The sequence below is a fragment of the Cynocephalus volans genome, chromosome 13 (genome assembly GCF_027409185.1).
Source record: "Cynocephalus volans isolate mCynVol1 chromosome 13, mCynVol1.pri, whole genome shotgun sequence".
NCBI lineage: Eukaryota > Metazoa > Chordata > Mammalia > Dermoptera > Cynocephalidae > Cynocephalus > Cynocephalus volans.
In genome coordinates, this window is record NC_084472.1 from 19,863,909 (window position 1) to 19,880,441 (window position 16,533).

At 41.5% G+C, this 16,533-nt stretch overlaps 1 protein-coding gene across 2 annotated transcripts in view; it reads right to left on the reverse strand.

Moving 5' to 3' along the window:
* The window catches only part of NPC1 (NPC intracellular cholesterol transporter 1), a 49,531-nt gene that overhangs the window by 814 nt on the left and 32,184 nt on the right, over positions 1-16,533 (reverse strand). For both annotated transcript variants that reach the window (XM_063076852.1, XM_063076851.1), the window contains exons 11-24: positions 15,358-15,460; positions 12,654-12,843; positions 11,854-12,036; positions 11,021-11,135; positions 9,245-9,372; positions 9,002-9,142; positions 7,909-7,998; positions 7,300-7,490; positions 6,345-6,460; positions 5,411-5,540; positions 3,795-3,995; positions 2,477-2,708; positions 1,516-1,629; positions 563-725 (exon numbers count right to left, since the gene is read on the reverse strand). In XM_063076852.1, the coding sequence (XP_062932922.1) occupies positions 563-725; positions 1,516-1,629; positions 2,477-2,708; positions 3,795-3,995; positions 5,411-5,540; positions 6,345-6,460; positions 7,300-7,490; positions 7,909-7,998; positions 9,002-9,142; positions 9,245-9,372; positions 11,021-11,135; positions 11,854-12,036; positions 12,654-12,843; positions 15,358-15,460 (2,097 nt within the window). The remainder of the gene's footprint in view (positions 1-562; positions 726-1,515; positions 1,630-2,476; positions 2,709-3,794; positions 3,996-5,410; positions 5,541-6,344; positions 6,461-7,299; positions 7,491-7,908; positions 7,999-9,001; positions 9,143-9,244; positions 9,373-11,020; positions 11,136-11,853; positions 12,037-12,653; positions 12,844-15,357; positions 15,461-16,533) is intronic.

Consider the following 16,533-nt stretch of genomic DNA (forward strand, 5'->3'; position numbering starts at 1 on the left):
TGTAACAGAACTAGTTTCTAATCCCCCAGAGATGGAAAAAAGCCCCTAATTTTCTCAATCTTCTATTCCAGTGCTTCAACTTAGTTACAAAGCTAATCAAGCAAATTAGTATTGTTCTCCTTTCAACCATGGTCACTTGTGCAAACTGAAGTAGCTGCAGAAGTAAAAAAAATCATAAGGCTAGTGTCAAGAGATGAGTGGCAAGGCAGCGTCCTGCTGAGGACAGTAAATGAATGAGGGGATACAAAGCCGCTCTGTAGTGCTGCTGTGGCCTGGCTGGCCATTGGCTCATTCATCTCTCGGTAGCAAGGAGGAGCCACCGGACCTGCTGATGTTCAAATTCACTCACGGTCTTGACGGCAGGCCTCTGTGAAGCAGGCAAGTCAGGCCTCCAGAAAAAACGGAGCAATTTACTAATGAAGTAGTTTGGACAATCATGATGTCTATTTATCAAATGACCATTACTACAACTTCAAATACTTCAAAGGAATGCTTCAAGATGGCGTTCCCTTTTAGTAACATGCTTTCTCCCATGCCACCTGTTAAAAATGAGAACTCTTACCTATGTAACTGAGTATGACGGGGAGAAATATCAGTCCATGAGTGGCTCCCAGTAAGACCATGGCTAAATACATTCTGAAGTAAAATATCTGGAAAATTTGAGATTTGGCAAAGGCCAACACCACTATCCCTCCAAATTTTGTAAGTGTGATGCCACTGAATACCTAAGAGAAGAGACAGTGTTAGAAACCACTTCATCAGGCTGTTAGAACTGAACACTGCCTCACACAGGGATTTCTTAATATCCAAGGTTCACAGTGAAACTGAACTCTCGCTTTCAGAATAACTGAGAAATAACATGATATCTTACCTAAAATTTTTGTATTTGTTGCTTTATGAGCCTGGGTGTGGGTGGGTAAGGAAAGGGTATTATAAAGGAAAAAGCTGTGTATTCTGCATAGACACTATACTGTGTCTCTAAAGCAAATTTTTTGTTTTAAATTCTCAGATGAAAACTATTTTAAGTGCCTAAAATTGTTATAGAATAAAAACTTTTAGTGTTTATTCTTTAACAATATTTTCTTTAGTCGTAAGGTTACTACTGATAGGCTAAACCAGGACGCAGAACTGGACTAAGAAGTCTCCCCAGGCACCAACCACAAGTTACACGCTGGGCTGTGGAACGCGGTAACGCCCCTGCCTTTCAACACATCGTGCTGCCCTGTATTTTAAGTGGAAGACTTCCACGTCTCTCAAATCTAACTTTTCATTATTTTCCTGCTTCAGCCATAATGCTGTCTAAAAATAATCCACACAAACAGGTACAGTTTACAGAATTTCAGGTCTGTATAATGCTACTTCATGAACTGCCTGAAAATTTGTAATCCTTGGGAGCTGCTAAGTAAAGGATCTAAATTCTGTTTTGCCTTCTAATTTTAAAGTTTCTTTTTCTGAGAGTCAGTCATGGAGCTCCATTTGCCAGTTGTGCCCCACCATCCTGCTCAGGACACTCACAGAGCTGCCCATGTGAGCGAGCGCCTCCTCTGCGCGGTCCACACGGCTTCCTCTCATGCTCACTGTGAACGCTCTTGTTATGTGGCTGCAGAACTCCACGGAGATGCCACAGCTCTGAAAGAAAGTGCTTCCTTTAGGATGGCTCTTACCTAGTTGAAAATCCTAAGCAGCCACCCCTTCCCTGGATGGTGCTAGAGGAGCCTGACGCATCCCCGTTCATTCATAAATGCAAAGGCCCCCTCACACCAACCTAAACTGTAGCAGGCAACTTTTGGAACCCTCTGGGCACAGAGCCCAGTTTTCCACAGTGTATTTGCTTTTACTAGGGGAAGTTGTTGAAACCTCTTAAGGAGCACTGCCCTCACCAAGCCAGCACACTGTCATTACCTCTGCACTTGGGCCTCGCCACCACTCCACCTGAAGCAGCATTCACATCTGCAAGTACAGGTGCACTGTTCCTATTCCCATTAATACCTTCTCGAGCACTCACGTCTTTAAGACTTTAACTACTGAAAAGCACGTGGCAAGTGCACGAGAGCCCTATCAGTAGGGGACGGGACAGGGATGCCATTTTCTAAAGCGAACAACTTGCTGTCGTTAGGCTACATGTTTTTGCAGTCCCTTCGGAAGAATAAAGACAGAATACTCAAGCTAAACCTTGAAGTCACATTTCCATTGTTATATGCACCATAAACCATACTACTGTAGCTACAAGTAAATGGATAACAGAAAAAAACTGAAAAGAAATTACCTTTAATGTGCTTCTGCTCCCAGATGTCCCCTTGAACGCTCCTTCCACGCCCTGTGCTGACTCCATCTACCACTCATCCCACCTCTCCAGGTGACCCAAGAGCAAGAGCCAGACTTAGTATTTCACCCCATTTAGGGTTTATATGGAATCCAAGAAACCGCTCATGTAAGCAACATGGGAACCAGGGACAAACAGTGGACTAGGACTCACCATCACCAAGTTGACTAAGGAAACTGCGTTCAGACTGATGCCCCACAGCCACATGACTCCAAACATGTTGACCACGATCATGGCGATGGTGGCACACATGATGACAGCAGACCACAGCTCACAGCCCAGAAGGACCGTGGTCACCAAAAATATCGCTCCCAGCGACACTCCAAGGTTAAAGATCGTGTCTTCAATAATGGTCAAGTACTGTTCGTAGAAGACATAAAATACGCTGCAGAGGAGGGGAGAAGACCCCGTTAAATCTTGCTCTCACTTCCTGATGCTCAGCTTTGCCGAAACTACTCTGAGACATCCCTTGCAGAAACCCTCCCTGTTTGTTTGCAAGACTTAAGTAATCCACTCAGATCTCGGATGGCCACCTAACACCCAAAGAAGGGCCTGATAATGACCCAAATGCATATGTCACGTAAAGTTTTTGTTCATAAGCGCAGTCTATGCCAGTTTACAGACATTTACAGAGTATTCCATCTATCTTGAGAACTACCTCAGGCCAAGTTAGGTCTGTGCAGGGCCTGGGGAAAAAAATGCCTTTTTTTTTTTTTTGGTAAAGTTAACCAACTCTTCCCAGGAATTAGGACACTCCGAGAACTTCTTTCAAAGAAAAACAGGAGGCCGGCCCGTGGCTCACTCGGTAGAGTGCGGTGCTGATAACACCAAGGCCACGGGTTTGGATCCTATATAGGGATGGCCGGTTTGCTCACTGGCTGAGCGTGGTGCTGACAACACCAAGCCAAGGGTTGAGATCCCCTTACCGGTCATCTTTTTTTAAAAAAAAAAAAAAAAAAAAAAAAGAAAAACAGGTTGTTCTCCTTTAAGTGAGATCATGGAGGTGGGGGAAAAAACGATCATTTGTTTTTTTTATCATTCTACATTTTCCAAATTTGGTATTTCGTACATAATGCTTTTCTTGCCAGGGAAAAAAAACCCAGTATGAAAAGAAAGTCTACATAAAGGCACCATCCATGTAATCAGCAGTAGGAGAAACCCATTGGTTGCTGGCTGAGAATGTCGGCTTGGCCCCCTCTGTGAAGCCTGCTCTCTAAGGCCTCCTATTGCCCTCTGCCTTGTGCTGTTTCAGTGTGTCTTTCAGGTGGGAGGTAGCACACAGATCAAGTTCTGTGTCTGTAGCCCTCAGCCCTGGGGAGGGGCTCAAGAGTCTGGCCCCTGTGCCCAGCTGTTGACAGACTCACCTGCACGCAGATGGAGCAGGTGTCAGAACCCACACCAAGCATCAGCATCCCACCAAGGGAGCGCCCCAAGGAGTAGGAAGCCCTTGTTTATACAATCCATGTTTTACCTGTACGGGAACACACGATAATTACTGCCTTTAACACCCATGGTTTCGGTGATGTTACTGGCTACAAGTCGGGCTTTTTTCATGGCATCAATGAAGTCAGTGGAGGTCTGCAGCACGGTGTGGTAGGTCATGAAGTATGTGGCTCCAACCCCAGTGTCATTGCCAAGGATGTTAACTGCCGAACTGTAAGCAGCATGTCCCCTGAGAGAAGAGTCAGTGGGTGTTAGAAAGGCCAGGCCTTGCGAGATGCCGGCAGAATCTGGACATTCGAGGCTAAGTGGTGTCACCTGATGCTGGGCTTGGTGGTCAGACCCAATTGGACATTTCAGGGATGACGAAGGCTCCTGATAATGGAACGCTGAAGGTTTTAGCTTATTCTCTCCCTGGCTGGCTTTTCTTAATTGCACCGGTTTCTTTGGGTTTGGCTGCTACTGTTTCTCTATGTGGGTCTGCTTATAACCAAATAGGCTCTCATACAGAGTTCACTCAGTGCTGTTGTGTAACTGGAGCAGGAACAGGCAGGGGCCTGGCACTCAATCTCAGCCCTGCCACTTGTCAACCATGTAGGCCTGGGCAAGGCCTGAGCTCCAGTCTCCTCTTCTGTAAATGTGTACACCCCACATACACACAGGCCCATGCTGACAAATGAAATAATGTCAGCGAGGTGCCTGCATAACACAGACACGCTGGAGGCTCCCCAGAAATAGTGTGGCCATTGCCTTCATAAAAATTGAATCCACTTGCACTTGTTTTACATAGGCCAATGCATTCAGTCTGTGAGCAAACCAAGTTGCAAGACTCATTTCTATTTTATTTTTAGGGATAGTCTTCCCTCGGTACCTGATACAGGTCACAAAACAGATGATATATACGACTAACTGATACGGGCTGGCCAGTTAGCTCCATTGGTTAAGGCATGGTGCTGATAACACCAAGGTCCAGGGTCCAATCCCTGTACTGGTGCCAAAAAACCCACAAAAAAATCTGATATATGATTAACTGATGACTCTGGTCAAATATGTATTCTTATGAAAAATAGGTATGTCCAGGGTTTACCTCACACACATGATGCGGATACTCATGTTCACCATTCCCGGGACAGATTATCCTGCCTCCATTGGTGACTGGCTGCCTGGCTGGACGGGGAAGTGAGATAGCCCCTCCCTCACAGACAGGCTGGCAAGAGCATGGTAGGGCTAGAAGGATCGAAACCCTAATCTGGATAACATTATGAAAGATGCTGTCCTATCTGCCATCAGTGCAACTGAACAGACCCAGTTCCCTTCTGTTCTGAGTTACCTGAGTGTTCATCCCCGCCCTCACCCCCAGTAATGTGCATGGGTATCTGCACCCATTCATACATGCAGGGGACCAGGACACAAAGAAAAGCATAAGAAACGAAGCCCCAGCTAGGATGAAATCAGGAGAACTATGACAAGTTTTCTTTAAAAGGTGTTTTAGGTTTCTGTACTTTCACAAAAGGACAGGGACAGGGTGGGGTGGGTAGAGAAGAGGACCTTTCTCATGCAACCGCCTTTACCCCAGTCCTCTCCTTGTTTTCTGTATGCATTAAAGTAGAAGTGGACACTCACGTGACATGGCTCGGTGGCACTTACCCTTTGCCACACTTGGGGTTAGGGTTGTCAGAAAGAAACATGGGCAGGAATCGCAGGAAGTCGCCACCCTGAGGCCTCTGCTTGCCCTCTGGAGTCAGGGGCCTGCAGTGGACACAGGCAGGGTTGACCACTAGCAGGACCGGAGAGAGGAGCCAATTGTTAGAACGAGTCTCCATATTTAAAAAAAAAAAAAAATTGTTTTTAAATACTGATAAGGAAAATCATTTTTCTTGAATCTTTCCCCTTATCCAAAAGCTTCAGCCACATGTGACTTCCCTAGTTTAATAAATCTGAAATGTCATTTTCATCTTAGGCAGATTATACAACATTTTCTTCCCCGAAGTAGGTTTTCTCCTTCAAGGATGACCCTGACTGGTATTATCAGAAACCAGGGCTTTCATGTTTCTATTAAGAAAGTTCCAGGACAACATCAACACTCTTACCAAACCATACGGCAACAGTGATAAAGAAAGCTAAGGCCAGATACCAGTCAGGAGAGGCAATCAGTATAGTCAGGACAAGATGAGAAACCTTAATATAAACCAGAGTCCCCTGACATGGACCTTGTTCAGCCTGCAGCCCAACAGGGTCTGCCTGAGATGGGCACAATATGTCATTTTTTTTTTTTTTTGACCAGTAAGGGGGGTCCACACCAGCTCAGCCAGTGAGTGCACCAGCTATCACTATATAGGATCCGAACCTGCAGCCTCGGTGCTCCCAGCACCGCACTCTCCCGAGTGAGCCATGGGGCCAGCCCCACAATGTGTCATTTTTCAGAGTGAATGACAGAGGAAAAAGATAATGACAAAGGGAATGAGACCCTGCACTGGCATATAAACAGGTATAACTGAGGTGAACTTCAAATGATTTTTATATGATAAAGTTAAAATTTTTAATAAAAAAGGGAAATATATGAAAAAGGAGATTAAAGTACCTGAAGCATTGCAGAACTGGTCAGTGAAATTGTAGACTCTACAGCAAGACGACTGTGGTTTAACCCAATCAAAATAATCATCAATCCAGGATGAGGGAGCAAAGCCTATTCGGGTACTAAAGAAAAGGAGAATAAAAATTACTGACTTGCTCCACAGGAAGAAGTCTAGTTTCAGTTCTTTTTCTTGAAGTCTAACTTCCTTTTCTACATCTTATATCGTAACCAGTCAAAAGAAAAACTACATTAGCACTTAAAAAGAGGTCTTCAAAGTACTAGGTGGCAAATTAGTCCTTTAAAAGGTTTTGTGACCTGTTCCCCAATGTTCATCGCAGCACTCTTTACAATAGCCAAGAGTTGGAACCAGCCCAAATGTCCATCATCGGATGAGTGGATACGGAAAATGTGGTACATCTACACAATGGAATACTACTCAGCTGTAAAAACGAATGAAATACTGCCATTTGCAACAACATGGATGGACCTTGAGAGAATTATATTAAGTGAAACAAGTCAGGCACAGAAAGAGAAATACCACATGTTCTCACTTATTGGTGGGAGCTAAAAATTAATATATAAATTCACACACACACACACACACAAACCGGGGGGGGGGAAGAAGATATAACAACCACAATTACTTGAAGTTGATACGACAAGCAAACAGAAAAGACATTGTTGGGGGGGAGGGGGGGAGGGAGAAGGGAGGGAGGTTTTGGTGATGGGGAGCAATAATCAGCCACAATGTATATTGACAAAATAAAATAAATAAATAAATAAAATAAAATAAAATAAAAGGTTTTGTTAAGGTAAAGCTAGATTTAACAAACATTTTGAATAAAAACAACTTTCCCACAAAAATCTGTTATTTCAGAGAGCACTTGCAGGCCTGAGCAGCCTCGCCGAGGGCCCCTGCTGTCTGCCTGTGCCGAAGCCCAGGGCAAAGACAGATACTAACTAGTTGTCCAGCTGCGCTGCGCTGAAGAGCTGCTGCACCAGGGAGTCGTTGTTGCAGCCCACGCCACCGCACACCATGTTCTGCCCTTTCAGAGATGTGTAATCGTGCCCTTCCTCCAGGACAAAGTATACAGGTGGGCCCGCATGCCCATACTGACTGAGGGACTTGAAATAATCCACCACGTAGGAGTCCTGAGAGGGAATCAAAGAGCAGGAGAGAGTATGAACGTCTGCTCGTAACTAAGTGAGAGGAGGAGCACTAAGAATTAAGAGGGCACTGGGAGGTGCCTCCAGCCCAGACTCGTGAGTCCCTGCCCAGCCTGTCTTCCCTGGGCCCAGTGTCCTCCTTCTGATAGTTCCACAGTCAGGAGGGCACCTTGTAAGACTGGCTGTTTGCATTTTGTGGCTGTGCCCCAGAGGGTGGTCTGAGTGTCCAGAATGCCAACGAGGCCCACACTAGCAGAGCTTTGCAGCAGTTTTCATAACACACAAGACCCCTTAACCATTTGCATTTAGAAGCAGGCACTAGCTTGAAACACCCGCATGCATGTTTTGAAATATTTATTCATCACCAGTTGAACAAGTTAAAATAAAAAAGCAAACATCTTACATCTGGCATGGAAAGAGACTGATCCAATCCAATTTCTACTTTGTTCAGGACTGCAATACTGAATGACAGAGTACCTACAAAGATCGCTATCTGGAATACAAAGAGAATTATAAGACAGTGGTTGCTTAGCGTAATAATGAGCTTAAGAATAGAAATAAAATCTTAAACACACACAAAAAAGAGGACTTTTCTAACTGAAAAGCAAGTTTAAATGACATGATAAGACAGCAGGGAATATGGGATAGTGGCTGAGATCACAGTATCCAGAGTCAAAGTTCTCGGTTCAAATCCTGACTCTGATACTTATGAGCTGAATGACTTCAGGCAAGCCACTTAACTTCTCTTATCTTCTATTTTCTGACCAGTAAAACAGAAAAAAATAAACTTATTACATCAGATAGCTGTGTGAATTAAATGAGAAAATCCAGGGATAATCCAGATTTTAGCACAGTACCCAACTGATACTAAGTGTTCAATAAATGTTAAGTATTACTACTTACTATTATTGGAAACTTATTTATGTTCTTTTAGTAGAGACATGATAGATGGTCACTGCTGGCTACATTGGTATATAAACTATAAAAGGCTCCTGCGTGGTTGCTAGGGACCAGGGATGGTGGCGGGGGGAGGTGGGTGACACTATAAGGGGTAGTGGAAAGTAGATGTGTGGAGATAAAATAGTCCTGTATCTTAATTGCAGTGGTGGTTACAAGAATCTGCACATGTGATAAAATGACAAAGAACTATATACACACACTGTGCCAGCGTTAGATTCCTGGTTTTGATACAGCACTATCACTATATAAGATGTACCACTGGAGGAAACTGTGTAAAGGGAACCCCGGTCCCCTCTGTACTACCTTTGCAACTTTCTGTGAATCTATAATTATTTCAAAATAAAAATTTAAAACAAAAAAAAACTCTTGCATGTACTGACTGATATAAATCTCACTAGAAAAAGATCTGAACTATTTACAAATACTTGCTTTTGCATTTTTGTATATATATTTCACAGCTGTCAGCATCTCCTTCCCAAGCTATCTGGTTTCTTAGAAGGCATGTGACAATCTGAAAACCACAAGCAAGTTCATACCACAAGTGGCCGCATCCAGTCCTTCAGCAGAAGTGGAGAATAGTAGTTTTTGAAGAAGCGAAACAAGCGGTTCTCTGAAGCCTGGATGCTTGCTCCATCTTCGGTGCCTCCGATGCAGCAAAGGATGTCCAGCCGGTTTTTCTGAAGGGACAAAGAGCAACAAAGGTCACAGGGAACTCCCTCTGGCTGCGTTCTAGATTCTAGACTCAAATTAAATAGATTATAATCCCGACAACAACTTACCTCTTGACGTTTAATGTCTAACCCCAAGAGGCTCACAAAACAGGTAATCTGAAGAAGAAAGTCAATGAAGACTGCCAGGCCCGCGAACAGAGAGAACGTGTGGACGGCTGGCATCACTGACAATGCTCCTATGAGGGACAGAGAAGCTCTGTGTCAGTTCACTTTACAGCAGAGGACTCTGTGCAAAAGTCTTACATTCGCGTGTACATACAGAAATAAAGGCCAGGACAGGCTGAACCCATGAGAAAGAATGCTGCAAAGTCTGCGTGGATGTCACACCAGACCCGCAAGAGGGGTTTATGAACCTGGTGGTTTTAAGTTCAGACCACTTGGGAAGTCGAAAACGTAGCTTCCTGGGCTCCATCATGCTTAACCAAGGCAAGTGGGAATCCAACCCCAATTCTACTATATTTAACAAGCTCTTGGGCAAATTTACACATATTAAAATTTGAGAACCACTAATATAGGCCATTTTTTTACAGTATCTTCTACACATCACTCAAAGAAAGGGAGCCTATTTTCTGCTATTATATAGACAATATTATAGCCTCTCGGTTTAGTTACAGTAGGAGGCAATTCACAATCAAATGAGGATCAGAGGTATGAGAGTAAGACTCAGAAAACTGCAAACTGGCAGCCTGTGAATCAGATGTATCCTGTTTGGCTCACACTATATTGACCCACTTTAGAATTCAAAAACTTTTTTTTATAAGTAGCCAATATTTAACAATGATATTTTATACAAAAATCTGGATTCACAGCTTTGCTTGAAAAAAACAAAAACAATCCAACAGACGTAGTTAGCACTGGGCTGGACACGTAACTACCTTATTAGATGGGACACACACACTCAGGGTGCCACAGTCCCCAGTCCCCAGTAGGACTCCTACTGTCCTGCCAAGGTCACTCCAACCTTGAAGTCTCAACTGCTCTTATCATCACACTTGCACTGGTTTTCTTACAACAGAGGTAAAAAGAAAAAATAATTTTTTGTGTCTGTATTGAAAGACTACCACCTATGATGATCTTAACAATGGCTCTGTGTAAGATGACCTGGTGGCCCGTGTAAGCATTTCAGTTTCTGACCCACTGATTGCGTGTCTTCTTTGGAATTACTGTGTGATTCTAATCCAGTCTCTTCTACAGAGGACAGAGTCATTTTTCTCTTACTACACTTCAGATGGGGCAGACAGCCGCACTAGTGAGGCTATTTGGTGATTTCTCCATATGAAAGAAATACAGAAGTGCAGATTTTTGCTCCAGATGATTCTGGCTCATTGTATTGAGGTAAGATTCAAGACCCTCTGATCATTAATGAGGCTGCTTCCCTAGTGAGTTGTGTGCACAGAGGAGGACTGCCTATGAAAACAATGGCTAAACATCCTGCAAGCTAATGCCTGTGCACTTGGGAGCTGCTGCTCACAGTGTTGTGTTGAGAAGGATTCTGTGGGTATGCAAGGATGTCACTTTCAAATATCAACATTTGCGGTGGGTACCAAACGGGGGAAGTGGCAAGATGAGTTCTAGGTCTCTGTCATCCTGCCCCCCAACATCAACAATGTCCTGAAACTTAGCATGAGAAAGAAGACACTTGCAAAATAATACACAAGATCCTGCTATCAGTTCTTCTGGTGGTCCACCCACTGGTACTTTGCAACTGCAGAATAAAGCTTATTTAAAAAAGGAAGCAACACAAAGGGGCATATTCAATACCCAGCTCCTTCTTTTCCAAAGCTCAGCAAACTAAAGGATTGGTAGAATTTAAAGCATAATTACCTAAGAAAAATGCTACAGTCTCAGAAAAGGATGACAGGAACATACTAGGAGCCACTTCTCCTAGGACCCTGCCTAGTTGTTGATCCAGAGTTTCCCCTTGAAGACGTTCATCTCTCTTAAAATGAAAAAAAATTAAACATGCGACATTAAAATTTCTCAATAACAATGTCAACTCTTTGCTACCTTGTGTTAACTCAACGGTAAGGAAAAACAATTAGATGATTAGCAGTAAACCTAGAAACTTTGGTGGGGACCCGAAAGTTCTCATGTTAATTCACTCAGAGTACTTCTGAATCACTGCGCCAGGTACCAGGTGAGAAACGGAAGCAAAGACTGGATCATGTTATCGGAAAAATACATGGAACACAGGCTGCAGGTGCTGGACCATTAAATAACACTCTCACATGCCACTGAGCCTCCACTCAGGTAAGGGCTAGAGGACAACTGATTGAGATCCACATCAGCAGGTTGCATGTTGACCTTTTGCCTTCTTGGCGGCACCTCTGAACAAAACAAATCTTTCATTCTCAGAATCAATTTAGCAGCAGTCATACCCAAAGTATTTTCTAAAAACATGTTAGTCCTTCTTGCACGTGTCAAAGAGACACTATTTAAAACAAAATTCTCACTTTATATCTAACCCACCAACCAAACGGAGCAATGAAATTCTTGGTCCCAAAGTGTCCAGAACAAGTCAAGGAGACCAAAGAACCACACAGGGGAAAAGAAACAAAGCCCCCTCACTGTCCACACACAAATGCAGAGCCAAATAGCTATTAACAGACCCCAGTACTTGGACAGATACTGAGCTCCACGAGAATAGGAAACTATACCTGGTAAGTCTGCACCAGAATGAAGATGTTGTCCACTCCAACAGCCAGTACCAGAAATGGGATGACTTCAATGACGATGAGAGTCAGGGGGATTCCAATGAAACTGAAGATGCCCAGTGAGCATGCTACCGAGCTCAACACAATCAGGATTCCTGCAACTCCTAGAGAGATTTTAGAATCCACCTGACAGATACAATAAAGACGTAAATCGTTGGTTAGTGAGCCGTTTGTCCTATCTGTTACTAAAAGGCCCTCATTTTTACTTCTTTACATGGGTATATCCAATCTAGAGTTAAAAGTACAATTCTCAGTTTGAGAGAAAATATGAAAAAATTTCTAGGTCTTCTCTGGCAACATGTTTTATGAGCTTGTTTTCTTGGGGGAAGGAATAGACAAAACAGAAAAAACAGGTTTATGTGAATAAACTTTAAGATAAACCAAAAAATCAGAACTGAAGAAAACAGATGCAGGAAACAGAAATGTTGCATATAATTAAAACACAGGGGGGGCCGTCCCCATGGCTCACTCAGAAGAGTGCAGCACTGGTAGCGCCGAGGCCGCGGGTTCAGATCCTATATAGGGATGGCCGGTGCTTTCACTGGCTGAGCGTGGTGCTGACCACACTGTGCTGAGGGTTGCGTGCCCCTTACTGGTCAAAAAAAAAAAAAAAAAACCACAAGGGAATTTAAGGCAGTTTTAGACATAATGAATTAAGAACAAGTAGAGGCAAAAATGTGATGTCATGTTGTGCATTGCCATGTCACACACACGCACACAACTGACACACACACACCACTTACCAGAAGCCTGCGACAACTTTTGATGTGTCCCAAGAACAGGGAAATATACAGAAACATGACGGCATAGCTAATGACAACCGTGAAGATGTCACTGTCACTTTCACGATTTAGCTCATCTTCAATACTTCGCTCAGCAGTGAAAGAAATGGTCAGATTTGGATTATTGTAGTTTTTCACAAAATTAATAAACCTAAAGAGTAAGCAACATTTTATTCGTTCAGTTAAAACTCAGTGACAGCTAAGTAAGAGACTTCTTCCCAACTTTCATGACACGAAGGCCATGCTTATTTAAACTTCATCCTGCATTGGGGTCTTCTACACAGAGACGAGAAGGCGATACACTGAGATTACAGCAAAGGTTCCAGAGATGCTGAATTGTCTACCAGGTTTAGAACAAATTTAAAATTGGTTCATGTTCTACCTATTTGTTTTTTATTAAAAAAGATTTCTAAATGAAATACAGGTTGAGCATTCCTATCCGAAAATCCAAAATCCAAAATGCTCCAAAATCCAAAAATTTTTGAGTGCCAACATGATGCTCAAAGGAAATGCTCATTGGAGGATTTTGGATTTTCAGATTAGAGATGCTCAACTGGTATGTTCCCAAATATTCCCAAACCCAAAAAAATCCAAAATCTGAAACACTTCTTGTCCCAAGCTTTTTGGATAAAGCATACTCAACCTGTGTATTATAATAAAGATATATACCCTCATGGAACAAAATTTTAAAATTTGATCTACAGTTTCAACTCAATACTTATCAGAATCCCAGCCGATTTCTTTATAGAAACTGATAAGCTGATTCTAAAGTTTACATGGAATTGCAAGGGGTCCAGAATAGCCAAAACTTCTTTTTCAAGAAGAACAAAGTCTTCCCAATTTCAAAACTTACTATAAAACAATGGTAATCTAGAAAGTATAGTACTGGCACAAGGACAGACATAGAGATCAAAGGAACAGAATTGAGAGTCCAGAAACATACCATGTATCTGTGGTCATCTAATTTTCAATAAGGATGCCAAGACCAGTCAATGCAGGAAAGAATAATCTTTTAAACAAATGGTCTAGGTCAACTGAATAGCTACATGCAAAGGAATGAAGTTGGACCCTTATCATACACAAAAATGAACTCAACTGATCAAAGACCTAAATGTGAGAGTTAAAATTATAGAACTCTTAGAAGAAAACATAGGCATAAATCTCCATGTCCTTGGATTAGGCAATGGTTTCTTAGATATGACACCAAAAGTAAGAAAAACAAAAGAAAAAAAACAGATAAACGGGACTTCATCAAAATTAACTACTTTTGTGCTTCAAAGGACATCATCAAGAAAGCGAAAAATCAACCAAGAGAACAGAGAAAATACTTGGGAATCATATATCTGATAAAAGACCTGTATCTAGAATATAAAAAGAATTCTTATAATTCAATAATAATACACAAATAACTCATCTGAAAAATGGGCAAAAGATAAGAATAGACATTTCTCCAAGGCGAATGTACTAATGGACAATAAGCACATGAAAAGACATTCAAATTTGTGAGTCATCAGGAAAATACAAATCAAAACCACAAATCAAAACCACTTCATACCCACTGTGATGGCTAGAATGAAAAAGTTAGATAGTAACAAGTGTTGGTGAGGATATGGAGAAATTGGAAGCTTTATACAATGCTGATGGTTATGTAAAGCCACTTTGGAAAACAGTCTGGCAATTTTTCAAACCTTAAAGGTAGACTTCTACTTCTAGGTATATACCCAAGACAACTGAAAACTAACATCCACACAAAAACTCGTATATGAATGGTTGTAGCAGTATTATTCATAATAGCCAAAGATGGAAACGACCCCAAATGTGCATCAACTGATGAATGGATAAACAAAATGGGAATATCCATATAATGCAATATTATTTAGGTTTAAAAGAAATGAAGTACTCATACATGCCATAGCATAACATTTTCAACGTTCATCCATGTTAAGTAAAAGAAGCCAGTCACAAAAGTTCACATATACTTGTATGGTTCTATGCATATGAAAGTCCAGAATAGGAAAATCTATGGAGACAGAAAGTAGATTACTGGTTGCCTAGGCCTGGGAGTGGGAGGCTAAGAAGATATGGGGGTGATAGCTAAAGGGTACAGAGTTTCATTTTGAGGTAGTAAAAATGTTCACTGTGGTAATGGCTGTACATATATGTGAATATACTAAAGCCATTGAACTGTATACTTTAATGGGTGAATTATATGGTATGATATGTGAATCGCATCTCTGTAAAACTGTTGGGGGGAAGAAAAGTAGTGAGGGGTATAAAGTAAAGAGTACAAGTCTCCTGTCCTCCTAAGTCCTCTCTTCCCATTCTCTAGAGTTTACAAACACAGTTAACAACTTCTCAGATCATTTGCTTGATACTTTTTCTAAGCATGGACAGCATGTATAGCATTTAATTACCTAAACATGCTGATTGCCCCTTTTAACAGATTTTTTTTAAAAAATAGATCTTGAACCACTTATTTACCTCACTTTCTTTAGTAAAATTTGTTGACAGATTTCTTCTCAATGTCACTAGTACCAAGTGAAAACAATTACATAACTTAGATCTGATGGTGGTTAACTTAGAGAATGAAGTTTAAGTGCCTGCTGCAAGCACCCAGCTTCCCACAAGACAAAGACAGTTTGTTTAGATCCCAGGAGTGACTCACTCTTTTTCCCAGGCCTGGGCCCTCTGGAGCTTCTCTGTATCGTTATGGTAATTATTCACAGGGAAGGTAATCAGAAGGGCAGTCGCATTATTGTAGTTTTGATCTAGAAAGGGAAATGTGACATCAAAAAGCAGATTACAAGCATGCAGAAAATTAGATAAATACAAAGGGGAAAATCACAACACAGCTAGCTGACTCCAATTTCTCAGTGGAGCTACAGACTGTATCTATTTTGTGCTCTAAGAACAAAACAAGAGTTTCCTGAAATAGTCTGTGTGTAGTTCAGTTGATGAATAAGGAGGATTCTCCATCTGAAGTAGGCACAGTTACCATTCAGGAAGAGCAACTTTTTTTTTTTTTTTCTTTTTAACTACAAAGTGCATGGTAAAAATTTCAAACAGAGCAGAAAAGTGTTCAGTGAAAATTCTCTCTCCTTCCCTAATTCCATTCTCTTAGTTCTCCTCCTCATACTGTGACCATTTGTGAATCTTTCCAAAGATATTCTATGCACACACAAATTTTTCCCTTTCCTTCTTTCTTACACAAATAGTAATACACTGTTCTGCACATTACAATTAAAATTTTATGCCTTGGAGACTGCTCCATTTTAGTAAATAAAGACCTTCCTTATTCTTTTTCTGCTGTAAAGTATTTCCTAATATAATTTAACCGATCTCCAATTGATGAACATTTTTGCAAATTTTTATTGCAAACAAAATTACTACAAAGAATAACCTATAAATACCTTTAATGTGTGAAATATATGTCTGTAGAATCAATTCTCATAAGTATAATCACTGAATCAAAAACTATGTGCAATTCTAATTTTGATAACTTCTCCCAAACTGCCTTCCAAACAGGCTGTACTATTTTTCATTCCTCTGTTCAACAAAATGCTTACTAAGACCTACCTGGTGCCAGGCATTATGTCAGGTACCATGGATATAACAGTGAACAAAAAAAATAAAAATATCTGCCTTCTCAGAGCTTACATTCTATTTCAACAATGAAGAATTTCCCATATTTTCACCAACACAGGGTTTTATCAAACTCTCAGTCCAAATTGTTATGTAGAAAGACTGAAGTGAGATGCACTTCATCAACAAGGTTGAGCATTTCCCCCATATAATTAAAAGCCACTTGTTTTCTTCTTTTGTTAACTTTCATGTGGACTCA